This window comes from Microcaecilia unicolor, chromosome 2 (genome assembly GCF_901765095.1).
Source record: "Microcaecilia unicolor chromosome 2, aMicUni1.1, whole genome shotgun sequence".
In the NCBI taxonomy this organism is placed as follows: Eukaryota; Metazoa; Chordata; class Amphibia; order Gymnophiona; family Siphonopidae; genus Microcaecilia; species Microcaecilia unicolor.
Window position 1 is genome coordinate 492,655,875 of NC_044032.1, and position 23,766 is coordinate 492,679,640.

The following is a 23,766-nucleotide window of genomic DNA, read 5'->3' on the forward strand; positions in this document are numbered from 1 at the left end:
AAAATTATTATAAATAAAAAAAAATTGTTTAAAAAGACAGGATACATCCATACAAAGGGACAGATTCAATCATCACCTAGGCAACTGACATTCAAGTGATTAGAAATTTAGCAAATAAATATCTTACTAAAGATACAGTGCCAGAGAGATAGAGAAAAAGAACCCAGATATTGAATGCGTGGCCATAAAGCCAAGTTTTAATAGCTGTTTTAAACTTCAAAGAGGGATACTATGGATGCTTAACGGTAACGTGTTCCAAGTAGAAGGAGCTAAAATAATAGAAAGCACTATGTCTTATGATTTCAATTCGTGCTTGTTTAGGGCCTGGAAGAAGTAAAGGGTAATCATATATGGAGCGAAGAACATGTAGTGATGTATATGGACTCATGAGAGTGGCAAGGTAGTCTGGAAAACCCAACTTAAATGCCTTTAAAGTAATAATATAATCTTATAAATGATCCCTTGTTTCAACAGGTAGCCAGTGTTTTTTGTTTTTTTAAACAAAGAGGTACCATGATCAGATTTCTTTGTAATAGTATAATAACCTGACTGCTGTATTTTGAATTGATTGCAATTTTTTCAGTACTGAATGTGGAAGACCAGAATAAATAATGTTGCAGTAATCCAGCTTTGTTATAAGGCAAGAAAGGATGAGTCCATGAAAAATAAAGTTTCTCTTTGTTTTGGACAGTTCGTATGAAGTTAATGACCTTAAGAACTTTATCGCTAACCTTTCTGCTGGAACCTGATTGGATTATGATGTTGGAATTATGCCTTGAACATGTGATGGATCTGTTTATGGGAGCATTCCATCCTCATCCTCCTCGATCTTTCCGCCGCGTTTGACACTGTCAACCATGATTTACTTCTTGCCACGCTGTCCTCTTTTGGGTTCCAAGGCCCTGTCTTCTCCTGGTTCTCCTCTTATCTCTCCCACCGCACCTTCAGGGTACACTCCCATGGATCTTCCTCCACTCCCATCCCACTATCTGTTGGAGTTCCCCAGGGATCTGTCCTTGGACCCCTTCTCATCTCAATCTACACCTCTTCCCTGGGCTCGCTGATCTCGTCTCATGGTTTTCAGTATCATCTTTATGCTGATGACACCCAGCTATACCTCTCCACACCTGACATCACCGCGGAGACCCAGGCCAAGGTATCGGCCTGTTTATCCGACATTGCGGCATGGATGTCCAACCGCCACCTGAAGCTGAACATGTCCAAGACCGAGCTCCTCGTCTTTCCTCCTAAACCCACTTCTCCTCTTCCTCCACTCTCTATCTCTGTTGATAACACCCTCATCCTCCCCGTCCCATCTGCCCGCAACCTCGGAGTCATCTTCGACTCCTCCCTCTCCTTCTCTGCGCATATCCAACAGACTGCCAAGACCTGTCGCTTCTTCCTCTTCAACATCAGCAAAATTCGCCCTTTCCTCTCTGAGCACACCACCAGAACTCTCGTCCACGCTCTCATTACCTCTCGCCTTGATTACTGCAACTTACTCCTCACCGGCCTCCCACTCAGCCATCTATCCCCCCTTCAATCAGTTCAGAACGCTGCGGCACGTCTTATATTCCGCCAAAACCGATATACTCATATCACCCCTCTCCTCAAATCACTTCATTGGCTTCCGATCAGATATTGCATACAATTCAAGCTCCTCCTCCTTACCTACAAATGCACTCAGTCTGCGGCTCCTCACTACCTCTCCACCCTCATCTCCCCCTATGTTCCCGCCCGTAACCTCCGCTCACAGGACAAAGCCCTTCTCTCAGTACCCTTCTCCACCACTGCCAACTCCAGGCTCCGCTCATTCTGCCTTGCCTCACCCTATGCCTGGAACAATCTTCCTTTACCCATACGCCATGCCCCCTCCCTACCCATCTTCAAATCTCTGCTTAAAACTCACCTCTTCAATGCTGCCTTCGGCGCCTAACCGCTCGAGATATATAGAATGCCCCAATCTATCCACCCTATCAGATTAACTGTTCACTCGTCCTCTAGATTGTTCACTTGTCTTTAGATTGTTCTCTTGTCTTTTAGATTGTAAGCTCTTTGAGCAGGGACTGTCCTTCTATGTTTAAATTGTACAGCGCTGCGTAACCCTAGTAGCGCTTTAGAAATGCTAGTTAGTAGTAGTAGTAGTAATTGTTCAGTGTTTTTCCCTGATTCCTTTTTTGGACCCAGCTCAGAAGAAGGCCTTAAAACCTTAAGTCCTGGTTTTGGGTGGGACAATTGAATTTTTTTTTTTTAATTTCCTTGTTTCTGTTTTGTACTGTATAGTGTTCTCTTTCCCTCATCCCTGAAGAACTTTAGGATTCATTTTTTATTATGGAGAAGGCTCACTAAATGTTTTGCCAGTTCCCATAGTTAATCCTTAACCAGCTTGCTATATATTCACTCCATTGCCTCTATATGATACAAATTTTTTTTCTTTTTCTATATTGCTTTAACTTATTCTTGGTCCTTCTATTGTGTACTAATATTTGATTGTTATTTCCTCTTTTTATATATATATATATATATATATATATATATATATATATATATATATATATATATATATATATATATATATATATATGTGTGTGTGTGTGTGTGTGTGTGTGTGTGTGTGTGTGTATTTCCTGTTTGTTTCAATTCTATTTCTTGTTATTCAGTTTGGATTATTGAATGTATAATATATTGTATAAATATTTTTTAAAAAGGAATAACAGGAGAGTGTCAAATGTAAGAACCAGATCTAAGGTATGTCCTGCTAAGTGCATAGGAAAAGATAACCATTGTGTCAAATTGAGCTCTGATAACAATGAGAGAAATTCATTTACAAGTGGGTGGTGAGGACAATCACCTAAAATTAAAAGATGCAGAAAATTAACTGTAGCTTCAGCGATAACCTGAAAACATAAGTCCCACTGGGTAGCGGTTAAGGGCGGTGGACAATAAAACAACAATTAAAAAAAGAAGAAAGGGTGCTGAAATCCTCAAAACTTGCATTTCTGGATAAGAAAAGGAGGAAGGAGCTTCAGTTAGTATTGTCTGTCAAATAGACTACAGCTAGACTGCCTCCTGCCTTAGAAGATCTAGATATGCAAAAAGCATCATTCCTAGGGGGTAAACAGTTGCATGGGTAGGTCTCTTCACTTGTTTTCAACTGTGTCTGCGATACAGTAATTTCTTGGGTTTGCTGAATATTTTATTATAAAAATTGCAAGTAGCTCAAAATTGACTAGCTAGATATTTGTCAGATTGGGAGGAGAAAAGCAGCTCTTTTGTTTAGACAGTTGGATGCAGGAAAGATGTGCGTTTAAATTGCTTTGGATGACATTTAAGGCTGTGCATGGTGATCAGCCATGGTTGCTAGCATTTTGATTAGCATAGACCTCTAGAGGTCTTTTGTTGCTTCCTAATGCAGCTGTTATGAAAAAAGAGGTATGGAGAAAGAGAGAACATTTAGGATAAAGACTGTGCTGGAGTGGAATAAGTTGCCTGATAAGCTTAGAGGGGAGGAGTTGGGCTTGCTGTTTAGGACAGTAGTGAAAGTACTACTGTTTTCTTGATATATTAAGTAGGGGTTTTAATGTTTTATGATTGTACACCATCTTGATTGGTATTTTGCGATGGCAAGGAGAAGGTATATACATTTTTTTTATAAATAGTTAGATACATGCACAAACATATGAAAACCCCCACAGTGAGTTTAAATAATTCCCTATCCCCTTATCTCATTAGTTTCCTTGTTAGTTCAACTTTGGAAACTACTTGTACAGTTTTCTTATTAGTTTCTATATATTTTCAAGTTAACATCTGTTGCCATGGGCAGAACCAGATTATAACCACATATGGGCTAGGACCATCACTTTTGCCTCAGGCCCATACAGCAGCTGGTCGAGCACACCTTTTTATAGCTGACAGGGATCCCCAAGCTGCACCAGCTGTAGAAATCTGGATCCGGCTTCAATCCCCCAAACCAAGGCTATTAGCTGTCGCTAACGCCAGTGCCGTGCAAATGCTCGGTTCACTTTGAGCCACAGACAGCTGCAGTTTAGGGATTAAGGCTGGCTCTGGATTTGTACATTTAGCAGGGCTTGGGGATCCTTGCCAGCTAAGGTAAATTTGAATTTGAGGGAGGGAAGAGGAAAAGGGAGACATGAATGGAGTGCCTATTGCCCACCCATAGTTATCATAGCACCCCCCTCCTCCAGTGGTGTTCTGTCTATGCCACTGGAGTAAGCAATTGGCAGATTAGTATATACAGTTGATCTGCTATGGATTTATTGCCTGTCTCACTAAAACAGACTGCCCAATAATTACCGTGGATTCTTTTGGATTCGTAATGAAACCTTTATTAGAGGAAGCTAGATTCTACAATTGGTTAATATACATATATAATGGTTAGCACATATACAACAATTAGCTCTAGAAACACAATGGTTAGCAGTATAAACAATCATGACGTCACTGGTCTCTACATCTAAGCAATGCAAAGAGTTCTTTAGACCAGGGAAACAGACAGTCACAATGATTAGCCATATAATCATTAATTACACTATACATACAATCATCACTGATCTCCATTATCCAAGCTCTCGTTATCATCAGCTGAGGAGGGCCCGACACACAGCGACAGAGCTAGGAGCTTTTTGGACCAGGAACAACAGATTTCTGCAAAGCCCTACGTTGCTCACAGATGAACCCCACCATGCTGTGACAAGCCGTCCCTTTTTATTAGGCGCTGATCTCATGTCCAAAACTATGGAAAGTTACAGGAACGCCTCCAAGGGAAAGTTACAGAATGCACATGAGGATGCAATCACATGCTTCCGGCCCAAGTAAACAGCCCACTGGCCAGGTGGTTCGTCTCTTGGCTTCGAGCATATCCTGTTTCCCCCCTGCACAAACTGAATCGGTTAGAGACATGCCTTATCTTTCACATTCCAACTTATTTTTATATTCACAAGGAAATTTACTTTCGGTCAGAAAAACAATATTTCAAAGGGTATTATCGGACAAAAGCAGGATAGAAAAGCAATCCTTTAAGATAGCACTTAATAGATGAAACAGAATTACTTCTAATCAACAGCACAGACCCCAGGTGCAATGGTCGTACAAGACAGGATTGAAAAGCAATCTTTTAAAATTCTATTCCATTAAAACAGTACTTTTTGTCCATATGTTTAGATGGTCCCTGTGAGATGTGCCCTGCCTGCTTCTATTGTAACTGGGAGCAGAGACTGTAGGATGGAGGAAGGCAGTGGGGGCAGAGGATTCATTGTAGCAGTCATTAGGAATGCACCTTTCAAACTGCCTTCCCCTTTTATATATTTAAGTTCTTATTTCCTTACCATCAGCAGGAGATGAATTCAAAGACAGAGAGCACTGAACTGAAATCTGTCTTATAGGACAAAATGCTTCTTGGCCAGTCAGTATTTTCTGTCTTCAGCAGACGTTGGATGGTTTCTCCCAAGCTCCTGGTCTCATCTGATTGCATCTCCTGTTCTGGGTTTCCTAGTTCAGAGAAGGTTTGAGGTGCCCTGGCTGAGCAGTACAGGCTTTAGGGGGGTACACCTGTTGATTCCAGGTCCATCCCCCACCCTTAACCCCTCTCCAGACCTTCCTCCCTTCTCCTTCCTCTCTACCAAAAAAAAAAAAAAAAAAAAATAAGATGGGCATTTGCTTCAGGGGAGAAGAGCACTTCTGCAGTACTTTGGGTTCAGACTTGGAAAAGGTGTGAGTTCTGCATCAAGCAGGACACCCCAAATTGAATTTTCATCACAGGGATGTATGTCTCTTTTAAAATTTCTAGCTCTGCTGGTAAAGTTGTGGTTTTGCTTTCAGTTTTAATTTTATGGTCACTGCGGTTGTTGAACGCTGCTCCGCTGTGGAAAGTGAAGAGCAGCGTCTGGATAGTGTCTGTGAGGTTGCGTCAGCTCTACTTTGTCAGACAGAGCTGTACTAGATGAGGAACTGTTTCCCACGTGGGGAACTCACAACCACATTGTTCTCAGATTACTTGGGTTGGTAAGTCTCCTGTGGCTATTTTGCAACTGCGAGATTCTGTTCCTGTGGCTACTGCTTCTGCTCTTCCGGCCACAACTTTAGATTTTCTTATGCCCATAGTCTCTGGAGTTGATTTTACAGCCACTCCCAGTCTCTGCTTCTGGGGGGGGGGGGGGGGGGGGGGGGGGGGGGCTCAGGAGCTGTATTTTCCCCCCCAGAATATGTATTGCTATTGCATAGAGCTTTTTTGCTAAAGCTCTCTTCTCAGGGGTCTGAAGGTATGTTGCTTGGTCCAGATATCAGCAGAAGCAGCCCTTTTAGACTGACAAGCGGGCTGCCACCCAAGCTTCCAGATCCTCCTCCTCGACTCAGCCCTCACAATGATGGGGTGCCGGTTCACTCTTCATCTGTAATCAGGGGTTCACTATTCCAATTCTATGAGGACTGGGCCTGGATTGCTACAGCTAATATTCAAGACAGTTACAAATTAGAATTTGCCTCTCCATTTGCAGATTTTTTCTTGTAGTCCCTGTGCAGAGCTTTGCACAAACATACAGCAGAGCACTCTAGTCTAGTCATTGCTCCACTTAGGGATGATAATCCCAGTACCTGCACAAAAGGCCAAGGCCCTTACGCCAAGGTGTTTTTAACCAGATCAGAGACGCATCAGACTTCTGAATCAGATTTGGCTTTTGCTTCAAACTCCTCTTCTGCACGTCTGGGATTATGTCCAAGTGTTGGGATCCATGGCGGCAACCTTGGAGGTAGTGCCATGAGCCACAGCTCACATGCGGCCTCTTCAGCAATCACTGATGTGCTGCTGTTCTCCAGTTTCTCAGCGTTACAACCTTCAGCTTTGTTGGACATTTCCAGTGAAGGTCAGTATGGCGTGGTTGGCTGCGAGCTGGCAACCTTCTCAAAAGTGTCTCTTTTGACTCTTCTGTTTTAGATGGTGGTGATCACAAATGCAAGTCTCATGGGGTGGGTGGGCTAACTCCCTCCACTGCATCACACAGGGCCTCTGGAATGATATGGAGACGTAGTGACCCATCGGTTGCTTGCAGCTCAGGGCGGTATGCAAAGCTCTGTTGGCCTTTCAGTCCCTCTTGAAGGGCAAGCCAGTCTGCATTCTGTCAGTGAACATGATGGCAGTGGCTTACATCAATTGTCAGGGTGGCACTTGTAGTTCTGTTCTGGTGAAGGAGGCTCAGCTTCTTGTCCACTGAGTGGAGTCTCACCTGCAGCAGATTTTGGCAGACCACATAGTGGGCACGCAGAATGTGCAGGTGGACCCGGGAGAATGGGAACTATCACAAGCAGTCTTTCAGCTTGTCATTTGGAACGGAGGACACTGGCTATGCATCTTATGGCAATCCACCGAAATGCCAAAGTTCCCATGTTTTTCAGCAGAAAAAGAGAGTACAGTTCCAAGGGGCTGGATGCTCGTCTTCAGCTGTGGCTGGAGTCCGTTCTTCTTTCTGTGTTTCCCCCGTGGCCAATGATAGGCAGGGTGTTATGTTGGATTCTCTTTCATTGGGATCTTGTGATCCTCATAGCTCCAGATTGGCCCAGAAGACCATGGTATTTTATTTATTGCATTTGTATCCCACTTTTTCCCACCTATTTGTAGGCTCAAAGTGGTTTACAGAGTGTGGTTATGACATAATCATTTCGTAATAACAGGTACAATTCGTAAAGTTTGAATGTTGGTAAGAGAAGATAAGCATATTCATTTCATGATAACAAGTATAATTCTTATTGTTTAAAGATTGGGTAAGGGAGGATAGACGGGAAGTGTTAGGTAAGTTAAAGGTGAGCTGTAGTGATTGTGTGATTTGTTGAGGTAGTTTGTAGGCTATGTATTTTCCTTGTAGGCCTTTTGGAAGAGATGAGTTTTCAGAGATTTGCAAAAGTTATTTAAATCATCAATAGCTTTCAGGTATGCGGATCTAGTTTGGTTACTGGTGGACAAACCTTTCGACTCCCCTGCGGTCACAGTCTCCTTCAAGGTCCAATACAGATGGAGGATTCCTCCCGCTTTTGGTCTTATGGCTTGACTATTGAGAGGGTGAAGTTAAAGGGTTATTCTAATGAAGTAATAGCAAATCTATTTCAGGCAAAGAAACACTATACCTTTGCGACATATGCTCAAGTTTGGCACATTTGCTATGCTATGCTATATATGTTTTATATACTGCACATTTATCCAAAAAGGATTTCATGGCAGTGTACAAATTAAAAAAACAAAAAGAAACTCTTCTCATGAGGAAATAACAAAAGTTAAAAACAATCCATTCTCTTATATGTACCTATCAAAACATTCAAGATTCATATATAAAGGTTTTAAAAAATTTCCAAAAAAGAGAAAGTGATAATACTTGCTTTAAATCTAATGGTAATAAATTCCAGAGTTTAGCACCTTGGACTGGTGCTCCAAAACAACTGTGTCTCCCTTTCATGCTTCTTTGCCACACATCTTGTCATTCTGAAAAGAGGCCTAGCATACTGTTCTCTCCGAGTGCAGGTAGCAGCTCTTGCATGTTATCGGGGCAGACTACTTAATTGTTCCCTTACCTTTCATCCTGATGTCATTTTTTTTTTTCTTGAAAGAGGTTAATCTTCTCAAACCTCCCTTGCACCAGCCGTGTTTCGAATGGAATCTGAATCTGGTGCTTCGGGTTATGCAGAAGGCACCCTTTGAGGAAAGCTACTCTGAAAGATCTGATCCGTAAGTCTCTTTTTCTTATCATTATCTCATCTGCACGTAGAATTTTGGAGATCCAGGCTTGCTCCTGTTGGGATCTATTCCTCTGCTTTTTCAGAGGCAGGCTTAACGATACACAGAGTTCCTTTCTTTCTGCCTAAGATGATATCCTCCTTTCATCTCAATCAACCCTTATTTCTTCCCTCCTTTCAGAAAGAGGACTATAGGAAAGAATTTGATAACCTGCATTCTCTTGATGTTCTTTGGGTTCTCCTCTAGTACCTGAAAGTAACCAATGAATTGCACTAGTTGGATTTTTTTTTATCCTTTTTGGTGTCTTGAAGAGGTAGTGCAGCCTCCAAAACAACTTTAGCTTGCTGGTCAAAGAAACTACAACGTCTGCATATCTGCCTGATGGTTCTGACACATCTTCAGGCTCATTCTACCAGAGCCATGTCAACTTCTGGGCAGAAGCTCGCCTTTTTTCATGTGAAGAAATCCTTCGGGCGGTGACTTGGTCTTCAATACGTACTTTTTCAATACACTATTGCTTGGATGTCGCTGCATAGTCAGATGCTTCGTTTGGAGCATCAGTGCTTTCCGTGGGAGTTTAGCTTCTCACCCTGCTTAAGGACTGCTTTGCTGCATCCCACAAGTCTCTGGATTCATCTGCTGCTGACACTAGGGAACAAAAAATTGTCTTACCTGATAATTTTCTTTCCTTTAGTTGCAGCAGATTAATCCAGGGGTCCACCCTGGATTTCAATTCCTGTTATTTGTGTCAGTTTGTTCTCTCTGTTTGAATTGATGCTGAGTTAGCCTGTTTGGGTGATTATTAACTTGTTTTGGTATCCCAATAGTGAGGTTGCAAAAGAGACCGTAGTAGATTAGGTGTCCTTAAATAAAAATAAAAATCAGACTAGATTGCAATTTAATACAGTCAAGTACTGAGCATGATGTAAATCGGAACAACAAACATAGTTTCAAATGTCTTTATGCGAATGCCAGAAGCCTAAGAAATAAGATGGGAGAGTTAGACTATATTGCACTAAATGAAAAATTAGATATAATAGGAATCTCTGAGACCTGGTGGAAGGAGGATAACCAGTGGGACACTGTCATACCAGGGTACAAATTATATCGTAGTGATAGGGTGGATCCGAATTGGTGGAGGGGGGTAGCATTGAGGGGCATAATCGAACGGCGCCGGCCAAATTGATGGCCAGCCATCTTCGGGACCGGCTCCGCGATGAGGCGGGCCAAGCGTATTTTCAAAATATGCTTGGCGCCGGCCAAATCGCTTGCCGGGTTTATATGAGATGGCTGGCTTCGTTTTTCAGCCATAATGGAAACCGGGCCCGGCCATCTCAAACCCGGCAAAATGCAAAGCATTTGGGCGTGGGAGCAGCCAGCATTTGTAGTGCACTGGCCCCCCTCACATGCCAGGACACCAATCGGGCACCCTAGGGGGCACTTAAAAAAATAAAAAAAATAGCTTCCAGGTGCATAGCACCCTTACCTTGGGTGCTGAGCCCCCCAGATCCCCCCCAAAACCCACTCGCCACAACTCTACACCATTACCATAGCCCTAAGGGGTGAAGGGGGGCACCTACATGTGGGTACAGTGGGTTTTGGGGGTTTTTGGAGGGCTCAACATTAACCACCACAAGTGGAACAGGTAGGGGGGATGGGCCTGGGTCCACCTGCCTGAAGTGCACTGCACCCACTAAAAACTGCTTCAGGGCCCTGCATACTGCTGTCATGGAGCTAGGTATGACATTTGAGGCTGGCATAGAGGCTGGCCAAAAAAGTTTGTTTTTTTCTTTTTTAATGTGGGAGGGGGTTGGTGAGCACTGGGGGAGTAAGGAGAGGTGATCCCCGCTTCCCTTCGTGGTCATCTGGTCAGTTGGGGCACTTTCTTCAGACTTGGTCCTAAAAATACATGGACCAAGTCCGGCCGGCGAAATGCTCGTTCGAGCCGGCCATTTTTTTTTTCATTATAAGGTGAAGCTGGCCATACCGTACCCACGCCCCCGTACAGCCTTCGCTATCCTACCAACACGCCCCCTTGAAGTTTGGTCGGCGCAGCAACGAAAAAGCAGTTGGGGCCGGCCAAAATTGGCTTTCGATAATACCGATTTGGCCGGGATCAGGAGATTGCCAGCGATCTCCTGATTTGTGTCGGAAGATCACCGGCGATCCCTTTCAAAAATGAGCTGGATTGTATGTTAAAGAGGGCCTTGAATCAAATAGGTTGAAAATTCTACAGGAAACAGAACACATCTTGGAATCTCTGTGGATTGAAATTCCATGTGTAAAATGGAAAAGGATAGTGATAGGAGTGTACTACCGTCCACCTTGCCAGGATGAACAGACGGATGTAGAAATGTTATTGGAAATTAGGAAAGCTAACAAACTGGGCAACACAATAATAATGGGTGATTTCAATTACCCCGATATTGACTGGGTAAATGTAACATCGAGTCACGCTAGGGAGGTAAAATTCCTTGATGAAATCAACACGAAACAGGCTCCTGTCGGGACCATAAGTATACCTGAGACTCAGTACAGATAAGTGACACAGATTTATCTTCAATACTGTTCACTGAATGTACAACCGCAGTCAGTTCGTTAACGCACAATACTGAGAGAGATGTGCCTGACACTGTGAAGACTGTGGCTACATATAGGTGGAAGACATTGAATCGCTTCCTGCATTCAAGAGAAATTAAAGTACTAGTGCTGTAGCTATGGCAAGCGATTGAGCCTCTAGTGCACGCAAAAATAAAGAAAAAAGGAAAGTGAAAAAAAAACAAAAGAAAGATAAAAGTAAAATAAGAATTAAGTGTAGAGCACAACAATTTTGTATGTTGAGATTGCACTGGGGAAGGCTGGGGGCAGTCGATGATTATACATAGTCACGAAGTACAGGCTCACCTTTTGGTGATTAAAAAGTTGCCTAAGTGACCATATAAGACTTTCCCATCACAAATTAGTAATTAGAAGCACAGAGTACCATATGTTCTATTTCTGGGATAAGCAGCATAAAATGTATTGAGCTTTTCTGGGATCTTGCCAGGTATTTGTGACCTGGATTGGCCACTGTTGGTCTGTCTGTGTGACAATACTTACGTACTTATGTCGATGGTTGGAATATTGTGGGGATGGAGAAATGTTATAATTCCTGTTTCCTTCTACTATGTTATGAGAAATACTAACTGGCCAAGGAGCATTCTGTCCTATAAGACAGAGATCAGTTCAGTGCTCCCTATCTCCACCTGCTGGTAGGTGGTCATGACCCACAAGTCTCTGGATTCATCTGCTGCGACTAAAGGAAAGAAAATTATCAGGCAAGATATAATTTTTAGATACTGCCTGAAAGCTATCAAAGCGGTGTACATTGGGTACAAAAGGTATTTTTCTGATCCTGGAGGGCTCAGAATCCAAAATCCAAGTTTGTACCTGAGGCAATGGAGGGTTAAGTGACCTGCCCAATGTCACAATGAGCCACAAGTTGGATTTCAATCAGGATCCCCTAGTTCTCAAGCCCACTGCTTTAACCATTAGGCTACTGTCCTCTCCTGCCCTGTTCTCCACTCCTGATCACAGAGACACAGAAAGAATAAGCGCACACACAAATATGTATACCTCTCCCTCCCCCCACACGCTCACAAATTCATTTACATGCAGAGAAGTTGGAAAGAATTACATGAATGAACTATGTTCTGCATGCTTACCCTACCTGTTTGGCCAAATAGCTATTTTTGTTTTCTTGCTCATTTCGCCTTCCACGTTAGTTGCATCCTTGTTAGAATATGGCACTGTGAGGCTTCATTCACAATTACCTAAGCTGTTTTGTTTTTTTACCTATTTTACATTTCGTTCTCTTAATTTAACTCAGTTTTTGTAGTAGCAGTCCTCTACTGGGGGCTTGTTCCAGAATTCTGCAGTTATGGGGCCTAAATCCAGCTACTAAGTTTTGCCACTATACGATGACGGGGCTCCCTCACCCAGGGGCTATAGATGCTGCTTCTCAGCATCTTCAACCCTGAATGATTCAGGGAATAGATATCTGAGTTAAGAACCAAAGTTAGACCTCTCCCATCATACTGGCCTTTAAAATGCATTTTAAATGCACCTATGATCATTATATTTGTAGCTTGCTCATGTATATATTTATTGAATGTTGTTTTGTTTTCTCCTTACCAAGAACCAAAGTACATCACAGCAGCGTGTGAAATAATGGCTGAGATGGTGGATAGTTTACAGACTGTTCTATCTTTTGGGCACAAGAGAAACAACAGTATTGCAGCATTCCTCACGCCTGTCCTTAGGAATATTATTGTAAGCCTGGCTAGATTACCACTGGTTAATAGCTACACAAGAGTGCCTCCTTTGGTAAGTGGTTTCTATAATTATTTTCTCTAGATAATAATTTGAGAACTGTAAATGTGTATCCTAATCTTCATTATATGATTGTAAGTTCCAATGCATTTTAGAAGTTTCTTCCATGGATTACCATGTGAATGCTATCTCTGCTTTAGGAAAGATCAGCTCATATCTGGTTGTGGCATCTGCTCAAGGATTTTTCCTTGAGTATTTTGTCCTAACGGGGAGAAGCTTTTTGCCTACCTTTCTGATTTGGTAAAATGAAGTGCACAGTTGATCTTACAGCCTATGACAAAAATCCAGGCAACCGTGCTAATGAGTCTTGTTCTTCAATGCTTGGCCATACAGTTCTCAGCTATTTTTATACTTAAGTTTGATTCTACTACTAATACTTATTTCTGTAGCACCACATATATATAGTGATATACATGTGGTGCTACAGAAATATATACATATATATGAATATTAAAGAGGAGAGTGATGGTTCAGTACAAGACTCGGTTGTAGTAGTCTAGGTAAGATAAGAGAGGTATGGGATCCATGCAAAGGTTTGGTGAGGATGCTGAGATGACCACCGCTCCTGCTGTGGTTTAGGTGAGAATGGCAGCCATTTTGTGTTCAGGCCATGCTTTTCTCACGCGGCCAAAGGAGGATTGGCCCATCTCCACTAGAGCTCTTTTGCCTCCCCATCATTCTAACAGGATTCTGGGCTGCTGTTTGGGGCTCTCAGAACACCACTTGTCTGTGATTTTCTGGCTTGCACTAGCCACAAGCAAACCCAATCATCCTTAAACAGCGGGGAAAATATTTCTTGCACAGTATGGGAATGAAATACTGAACTGTGATACATTTGGTGTAGCACAGGCTCATCCATTCTTAGCTCAGACCCATCCTGACTGGCCCACGAAAAATGTTCAGTGACAGCCACCCTGTTCTCCTATCCCACCCTGGGATCCGGCATTCCCCTCCTGTACCCGGTAGCTCCCCCTTACTTTCTGAGGTACCTCAGCATCTTCACTGCACTGCCTGCATCATCCTCACAGGCTTCCCTCTACTGCATCCTGCCCTCACTGATGTCACTTCCTGTTTCTTGGACATGGCAGAGGGATGCCTGTGAGGCTGGGGCAGGCAACGGAGGTGCTTCGCTCCTGTGCTGGCAAAGATGCTGCGGTAGAATGGGGGTGGGGGCTAATCCTGGATCTGGGATCAGAGAAGATGGAAAGAGATGCAGGACAAAAGGTGAGGGAGTTTTGATAGGGCCACCCATCCTAACTGGGCCCACCCAAAATGATAGGTCTTGTAATGCCACTGCTGTGAGCATCTTACAAGTCTCTCGTGGTCCATTATTAATAAAGTAGATCGACCCAGCTTCATGGACTTAGGGGAGCAGGCTCAGCTGTTTAGATCATGTTGACCAGTCTGTACTCCTCCAAAGGGTCAGGTCTTTGCAACGGGTCTTGATGAAAGACTCAGACGCTGATTCTGAGAAGCATCACTTGGAGAGAAGTCTTTTCTGCTTCAGAGCCACTTCCTCAATACCTGTCAGAGTGTGTGTGTAATGGAAGGATTTTAAAGATTGATTTTCAGCTCTGTCTGAGTGACCAACAGTGCACTCTGGGTCTGTATTTTTGATTAAACGTAATTATGTTTGTGTGAAAATGATTTGGAATATGGAAAAAGATAGGACACATCTCTAATTAATTTGGTATGTGCAGGGGGAGGTGGAGCATGTTTCGAGTTCAGGCTGGCCACCTGGACAGAGAAACATGTGACCACATTCCCACATTCTCAAGCATATTTTGTATGGCTTGTTAACCTAAACAGAAATTCTCAAGCGTTCTGTAATTTTCCTTAGCTCAGAGCATGAGTTCTAAGCCTAATAAAAAGGGAAATCTCTGACAGCAAAATTGTGAGTAAACGTATGTACTGCGCAGGGGACTGTATTCCAAGGTCTAGAGACTCCTGGCTATCACTGTAAATGCCCCCCCCCCCCCCCCCCCCAGCTGATGACAAGAGCCTGGATGTAGTGATTCATGACTAGTAATGTGATGTATGTATATATATATATGTGATATTTCTTTCTTTATTATTGCTTCTCCTGGTCAAGAGAGTGGTGCATGACCAGTGAGGTGATATTTCTTTATTATTGTTTCTCTTCAGTTATATAGCTTAATCATTGTGTATGTTTCTTAATCATTGTGTATCTTGGACAATAATGACTTATACACTCTTCATTTAAAGAGAACCTCTAATAAAAGTCTCATTTACCTAATACGAATTGAAAAGAATCCGTAGTAATTGTTGAGCAGTCTGTGTTAGTGCTGTGTTAGTGATTGATTAGGCACTAGGCGTAGCCCAGCAGTACTTCTTGCATAGCGAGCAGTATACTGCGTTGGGCTTACTGCCGCTTAGTAAAAGGAGCCCTTACTGTGTTACTGTGTCTTGCTCCAAACGGTTTTCCCACAAGTATTGATTCATGAAGTATGAAGACTTATGCAACCAAGAATTTTTTTGTTTATTATTCTTAATTACTTTTGTAGATTTCTATAGTTCTTTCTTATTGAAAATGTAGAGTGTGTTTGTATACTGTAGATCAGTGAAACAAACTCCTACTTTAGTGCATGTTGAATTGTATTTTTTAGACAGCAGAATGTGAAAAATGTATAAGTTTGTGAGACTTTTACAGGGAATTGTAAACTTTCCATTGAGGATCTGCATTTAAATATTAATCAGGCTCAAACAGAGTAAAATTATACTTGTTCTGTTGATAAGTTTGTTTTCTTTCCTTTTTTTTTTTTTTGTTTAGCAGTTTCAATATTTTGGACTTCTAGCCTGATTTGAATTGGACTGTCTTGGATTGCAGCCACATGAGTCCTTATTCACAATTGCTTGGGAGGGAGCCCTCCTCTTTTTACAACCATCTCCCACCTAGCCCAATCATTGCAGTGCCCAGACCTAAATCGCGTGCTAAAGAGAATGTCTTCCTCAAGAACTTAGTACACAAACATCTTGAGTCTAGGTAGTAGACCTTGCCATTGAGTATTGACTCAGGCTCCTCCCCTCCCACTCTGAATAACACTGCCACAGCATCCTGGACCAACCTAGGGAGTAGAAGCTGGCCCTGGGAGTGTTCTGCACTGTGATGCAGAGCATTGCTTCTGGCCCACTAATCCAGCCCTTGTGTTCTATTTATAATGCTGGCAATTTAGGTTCTGTTTTATTATTTTGTGTTTTACAGGTCTGGAAACTTGGTTGGTCACCTAAACCTGGAGGTGAATTTGGTACAGCTCTTCCTGAAATCCCTGTTGAATTCCTTCAAGAAAAAGAGATATTTAAAGAATTTATATATCGCATAAACACATTAGGTAGGTTTTGTAAAATATCAAATATAGCGCGTTCTGGAGGAAATGGAAAACAGATTTTTCAGTGCTTAAGAACACTGTTTATCTTGGTTGGAACTGAATTAGCATTTTTTTTTCTCTAAATATGTTTCCATCGCTTTTCAGTTGGTGTAAAATATTTCAGTTTAGACAATATACTAAAACTTCACCAAACCCTGTCCTCCTTTGAAAATATTAAAAAAAAAGAGAAAAGCCAAGATGAAAGGTGAACTTTATATAGCTTCTGAAAATTAGAGGTTTGATAATGGTTCACTTATTTTATTCTAGTAAACTTCAAACTTTAAAAATAAATGTGAATAGAAAATATTTTTAGATTTCTCCACTGTATTTAGTACTGATAATGAAGACTATGGCAAATAATTTATGAGAGGCCTGTTTACTGTGCTGTAGACATTAGTGTGGACCTGCACTAACAGCTACTGAGTGTTGAAACCAGCCAGCACAAAAAAAAAAAAAAACCTGTCCTAGTTGCTTAGCATGGATAGTGGCAGTAATTGGGCAGTGACAGGGCATGGCCAGCTGTGACAGCTAGCACATGGGTGGGTGCTGCATGCTAGCTGTCATAACTGTGAATAACTTATCGCTGCTGCCAGGGCTCATATCTGCCATTTTGAAACCTAGAGCAAGATGAGGCGGGAGCAGAATGGACCACTCCCAACCCTTCCACTAGAGTAGTAATAACCTGAACATGGCACTTTCAGTCGGAGCCACACTTTAGGGGTCTGTTTATGAAGCAGCGCTAGCGCCAACATGGACCATTGAAAGTGAATGGGCAGTGTCGGCACTAGCGTACTGACAGCCCCCAACGCTGCTTAGTAAACCGGAGTGTTAGTTTGCTAGAGGAGTATAACATCTTAGGTGCCACAGAAGGCTGGTACAGTATGTGGGGGCCTCATGAGGGTACTGGCTTCTAAATGCCCTTCTGTGCCTATTTCCTCAAGAGTGAAAAGTTACTTTGTTTTGATTTTATAAAGTTGTTCTCTGTACAACATTAGAAATGAAAGCAAAAGCTGGGAGAGACAGATTCCCATGCAGAATGTGGATGAATGGGTGGTGTGAATGTGTAAGGGGAGATGTTGTAAACCTTTGTGCTGGGCATTGGTTTATGGTTATGGCTACTCTTCCTGTAAATCATGGGTGGATGAATGAGAAGGTAGTCTTCATGGTCATAGTGACTTTTAATATGCATAGATTATAATCAGTTTGACATGGTGAATCATAGAATACATATACATATACTAGAATACTTCAGAGTAGGAGGCACAGTTCTCAAATGGTTCAAAGGATTCCTGACCACAAGAATTATTTACCTAATATGAATTGAAAAGAATCCGTAGTAATTGTTGAGCAATCTGTGTTAGTGCTGTGTTAGTGATTGATTAGGCACTAGGCGTGAGAAGTAACAACGCACGCAGACAGATCACCCCCATGGACACCTGAATGTGGAGTACCCCAAGGATCCCCCCTCTCACCAACCTTATTCAACCTAATGATGATACCGTTAGCCAAACTTCTAGCCAATCAAAACCTCAATCCTTACATATATGCAGACGATGTCACAATCTACATCCCGTTCAAACATGATCTAAATGAAATCACCAACGAGATCAACCAAAGCCTCCAAATCATACACACCTGGGCGGATGCATTCCAACTAAAACTTAGTGCAGAAAAAACACAATGAGGCATATTTTCAAAGCACTTAGCCTTCCAAAGTTCCATAGAAACCTATGGAACTTTGGAAGGCTAAGGGCTTTGAAAATATGCCTCAAAGTCTTGTACTCACCTCCCAACATAACACAAAAAACTTCTCTACCATAATCACACCATACTGTACTCTTCCTGTCTCACAAAACCTGAAAATTCTCGGAGTTACTGTTGATCGAAACCTCACTCTCGATACCCAGGTATGGAAAACAGGTGTGAGGATGTTATAATGCCGTTGTATCGCTCCATGGTGTGACCGCACCTTGAGTATTGTGTTCAATTCTGGTCGCCGCATCTCAAGAAAGATATAGTAGAATTGGAAAAGGTGCAGCGAAGGGCGACTAAAATGATAGCGGGGATGGGACGACTTCCCTATGAAGAAAGATTAAGGAGGCTAGTGCTATTCAGCTTGGAGAAGAGACGGATGAGGGGAGACATGATAGAGGTATATAAAATAATGAGTGGAGTGGAACATGTGGATGTGAAGCGTTTGTTCACGCTTTCCAAAAATACTAGGACTAGGGGGCATGCGATGAAACTACAGTGCAGTAAATTTAAAACAAATCGGAGAAACTTTTTCTTCACCCAACGTATAATTAAACTCTGGAATTCGTTGCTGGAGAAAGTGGTGAAGGCAGTTAGCTTAGCAGAGTTTAAAAAGGGGTTGGACGGTTTCCTAAAGGACAAGTCCATAAACCGCTACTAAATGGACTTGGGAAAAATCCACAATTCCAGGAATAACATGTATAGAATGTTTGTACATTTGGGAAGCTTGCCAGGTGCCCTTGGCCTGGATTGGCCGCTGTCGTGGACAGGATGCTGGGCTCGATGGACCCTTGGTCTTTTCCCAGTATGGCATTACTTATGTACTTATGTGAAGAACACGACGAAAAAGATGTTCCACACCATGTGGAAACTCAAAAGAGTAAAACCATTCTTCCCGAGATACATCTTCCGTACCCTGGTACAGTGAATGGTGGTAAGCCATTTGGATTACTGCAACGCACTATATGCGGGCTGCAAAGAACAGACTATCAAAAAAACTCCAAACAGCCCAGAATACTGCCGCCAGGCTCATATTTGGTAAAACCAAATATGAAAGTGCAAAACCCCTAAGAGAGAAACTGCACTAGCTCCCACTTAAGGAACGCATTGCGTTCAAGATATGTACGATTGTACACAAAATACGATTGTACACAAAATCATTCACGCAGACGCCCCTATCTACATGCTGAAACTAGTGGACCTACCTCCCAGAAACGCCACAAGAACATCCCACAAATTTCTCAATTTGCACTTCCCCAGCTGTAAAGGACTAAAATACAAACTGATGCATGCCACCACCTTCTGTTACACGAGCACGCAGATATGGAATGTTCTACCCACAGACCTGAAATCAATTGTCGAAACAAATAACTTTCGCAAATCTCTGAAGACACACTTCTTCAACAAGGCCTACAATGAGAACCAACAGCTTCACTGATCCACTTTACCAACCCAACCAGTTATGAAAGTCCACTTCTACAATTACCCGCCTAATCACTTCCTCTTTTTTCCCTTACTTAATCTCTGCACACTACTAACTGTATCTGATATTCCGGAATGACAATGTCATAACAAAACTACGTAAGCCACATTGAGCCTGCAAATAGGTGGGATAATGTGGGATACAAATGCAATAAATAAATAAAAGAAAAAAAAAACACTAAGGGAACTGGTTGAAATAAGAGTGGAGATTTTCCTCTTCTCAGAAACTCATGTAGGGCAAAATCAAAAGAGCAAACTGAAGGTACTATTCTTGGGGAGATCTCACACTCCTCATGGGAGACCAACAGTGCTGGGGTCACTGTTTTTTTTAATTTAATATTATTTTTGTTGCAGTACTAAAAACCATGATAAAGTCCAGCTGATATAAATGCAGGTTAACCATTCGTTTTATAACCACAGTATTATTTTAATTTTAATTTCTGCTATTCCCCCCCTCCTTCACTTGAGCATGAGTAATCCAGCTTCTGTACCTACCCCTGTACCCAACCTGAACCTTCCCCACTTAATATCCAGACCTGAAAAGTGAACAGAACAAGAATTACAATCCAAACCTGGTTTAATAATAGATTTCTTTCATGAGGCGAAATGGCCTCCCAGAAGTGATACCAGGTTTGTTTGTAGAGCTTCCAGCAGCGTGTCCTGGATAATTTTGTGTAAAACAGTAATTCTTTCCAACAGTTTTCCCTTTCCATCAAGAAAGCCTCCTGAATTAATTACTAGTTATCCTCATTCATATGATTTTTATCCAGGGAGTCTATATCTGAAAAGAGGTAAACAAATCATTGCCCTCCAAACATTCACCAGGTACAAACCTTTCCAAAGATTTGCATGTTTCATCTTTTGCAATACTATGTTGTACCCTCCAAATGCTTGTACCAGCCCATAGCCTCATACAATGCCTGTCTAACCCTGGTTCAAAATCCATATTATCCTGAAGGGTTAATGGGTGTGACCTTGTAGTTGAGTTGAAACTTCTTACAGATTTGCATTCACATCATGTGTAATGGTTGAATCAAAATTTGCTCACAGCATGTAACACAAAAGCTAAATCCCAAGAAGAAACCAGCCAGTTCTCTAGTCGTCTTGGTGTAGAAGAACTACTTTTAATCTAGTCTAAAATATCTGACACATCTGACAAGCCATATCATATTTCCTCAAATCTGGCAATGAGAGCCCACCCCTCCCCTTTGGATAGAACAATTGTTGTAAAGCAATACATGTTTTCATATTATGCTATAAAAAATCTCCTAAGGTTCAGTGCATTGCCGGCTAAGTTTGACGGCCAAATCGGGCTGCCCAAATAGCAGGCCTACCTTTCACCGCTATAAACTTAACTGACTAGCGCTGAATATTGACATGACCGGTTAAGTTTAAACTGGCCAAAATAAACCAGTTATTCAATGCTGGTCACCGGAAATGGCCTGGCATTGAATATCCGGCCTCACCACCTACTGCGGGAGTTAGCCAGGCTGCCTCCTACAGTCTGAATATCAGCCCCAAAGTGATTAGAGATTATATTATATCTTATGCCAAGAGGGTAAAGAGAGTCAGGAAAAAGTCTTTTAACAGTATTTAGGGAAGAACTTAGTCATAAAATACTTACAGTTCAGGGGAAGCTAAATGCTATATTGGTGGAAAAAGAGCAATATTAGAGGAGGATATGCAGTCAACTGTAGTATGTTTTGGGGAAAAAATAGGCAAACTCCTAGCACAACAAGTGTGAGGATGAAGCAAACAATTATGACTCCAAGGGGGAGGATGGATTATACAGTTTGTTTGTGCCTTTCGTGCCACGCCTCCAGAGTCTCCAATCACGGCTGGGCACTACTCACACAATACAATCCTCTCAACCGGTACCTTAAGAACCAGACTGCTGGTAGTACTATTTAGACTGCAACAAAGACAAAAAGAGACTAAGGAAGCGCTTCCTGGGGTTAACACTGGTTTATTTAATTATCCAGAGATTAGGATAAAAAAATAAGAAAATAGTCAAGTATAGTCTAGTATAGAAAAGAGGAGAAAACATGAAATGACAATGGAAATGGTCAGGTCAGGCTCTCGATCCCCTGGCATGGGGCAGATTGCACTATACACTGACCAACTTCTTATCTGGCAAAAGACATAATATATAGAACTTTCTTTCTCTTACAGTACAAAAGAGCAAGAGGGAGGGAGGGAGGGACTTTTCCCTCCTTAATTAGCATCTTGTAAATACAGTCAGGATCTTTATGACAAAGGATGTGCATGTCATATGTTTACATTTCTTTTAGAAGTTACATTTTGGTCTATTGTCATGAAGTGACAGGGTGTTTTTAGATTATTACTTCTCTTCTGGTCATACCTTCAAAAGAATATATTTCAGGTCTTTTGATCTTTTTGTTTTAGTATATTTTCCTTTATTCTTATTTATTATTCTAATTCTAAGAAGAGGAGGCAAGAGTTAATTACTTTCCTTTTGGAGGTCATGTTTTCCCAATCTTCTGATAGCCCAAGTCATTCTTATTCTAAAGACCAAAACTGCTTCCCTACAGATTGGTGTTAGATTTCTCTCTTGCCTGCTCAGATCTATGTTGATATTATAACATGGGTTTTCTTTGTGTTCAAAGAGAACTATTGTTGCCTGTCTTAAAACTATTGCCATTTGGCTCCAGAGATCCTTTTCTTAAAGGAGTTCGATCTGCCTCTCCTTTGTGAGATACAGTATGGATCGTTTGTGTTAGACAGAAAGATGTCTTCTGCAAGCGTTATGTGTTATGTCCTCTTACAGTTACAACAAAAAGAGTCTTTGAAGTGGCCTTTCCTCAAAGGACATGGGAAAGAAACTCTGTCTCTGGAATTCCCTTAGGCCATTCACACTTAATGGGAGAAATTGTGGGTAAATCAGGTTTACAATTCACCTGACTTATGCAAGAGGAGGGAGAAAGGGTGGGGAGTGAATTGCTATTCCAGCAAGCTGTTCATGATTCAGAAAGAAAAAATCCTTCAATTTTCTCTGTTCAAACATGTAGACAAATTCTGTGCAAAGAATATTGTAGGTCTTATTTATGCCTCTTCCAGGCCTTCTTTGTACCTACTCCAACAAGTTCCTACATGAAGAAATTGTTAACTGATTCCTTGAGTGTTATAAAAAAAAACTGTACACATCAGAAAGCAAAGTAACTCAGGAGGAGCTACATGGGTACTTACCTTGGGTGGAACTCAAGTAGATTGGGCCTGAGCAAAGGGATATTCTTGACCAGCCAATAATAGATTTAGAGTTAGGTTGGGTATTAAAGAATCATCTGATAGGCATAACACTGAGGTGGGGGGGGGGGGGGGTCTAATGGTTTCTAGGTGGAGTTCTATAAAATATTCCAGGTAGTTGGTTTCTTAATGGGAGAAATTGTGGGTAAATCAGGTTTACAATTCACCTGACTTATGCAAGAGGAGGGAGAAAGGGTGGGGAGTGAATTGCTATTCCAGCAAGCTGTTCATGATTCAGAAAGAAAAAATCCTTCAATTTTCTCTGTTCAAACATGTAGACAAATTCTGTGCAAAGAATATTGTAGGTCTTATTTATGCCTCTTCCAGGCCTTCTTTGTACCTACTCCAACAAGTTCCTACATGAAGAAATTGTTAACTGATTCCTTGAGTGTTATAAAAAAAAACTGTACACATCAGAAAGCAAAGTAACTCAGGAGGAGCTACATGGGTACTTACCTTGGGTGGAACTCAAGTAGATTGGGCCTGAGCAAAGGGATATTCTTGACCAGCCAATAATAGATTTAGAGTTAGGTTGGGTATTAAAGAATCATCTGATAGGCATAACACTGAGGTGGGGGGGGGGGGGGGTCTAATGGTTTCTAGGTGGAGTTCTATAAAATATTCCAGGTAGTTGGTTTCTTTTTTGCTCAGGGTCTTAATAGAGCTTTGCAAAAGGGTGTTATTCCCCTCTCTTTCAGGCAAATATGACTTCATTGCTCAAGACAGAGAAGCAGTGGCATAGCCACGGGTGGGCCGAGGACTACCCACTTTGAA

The 23,766-nt window shown here is 41.9% G+C and overlaps 1 protein-coding gene across 1 annotated transcript in view; it reads left to right on the plus strand.

The window, feature by feature from the left end:
- HTT (huntingtin) overlaps positions 1–23,766 on the plus strand; it is a 990,576-nt gene that overhangs the window by 754,546 nt on the left and 212,264 nt on the right. Inside the window, exons 52-53 of the mRNA XM_030191138.1 lie at positions 12,915–13,102; positions 16,332–16,458. Coding sequence (XP_030046998.1) covers positions 12,915–13,102; positions 16,332–16,458 — 315 coding nt within the window. The remainder of the gene's footprint in view (positions 1–12,914; positions 13,103–16,331; positions 16,459–23,766) is intronic.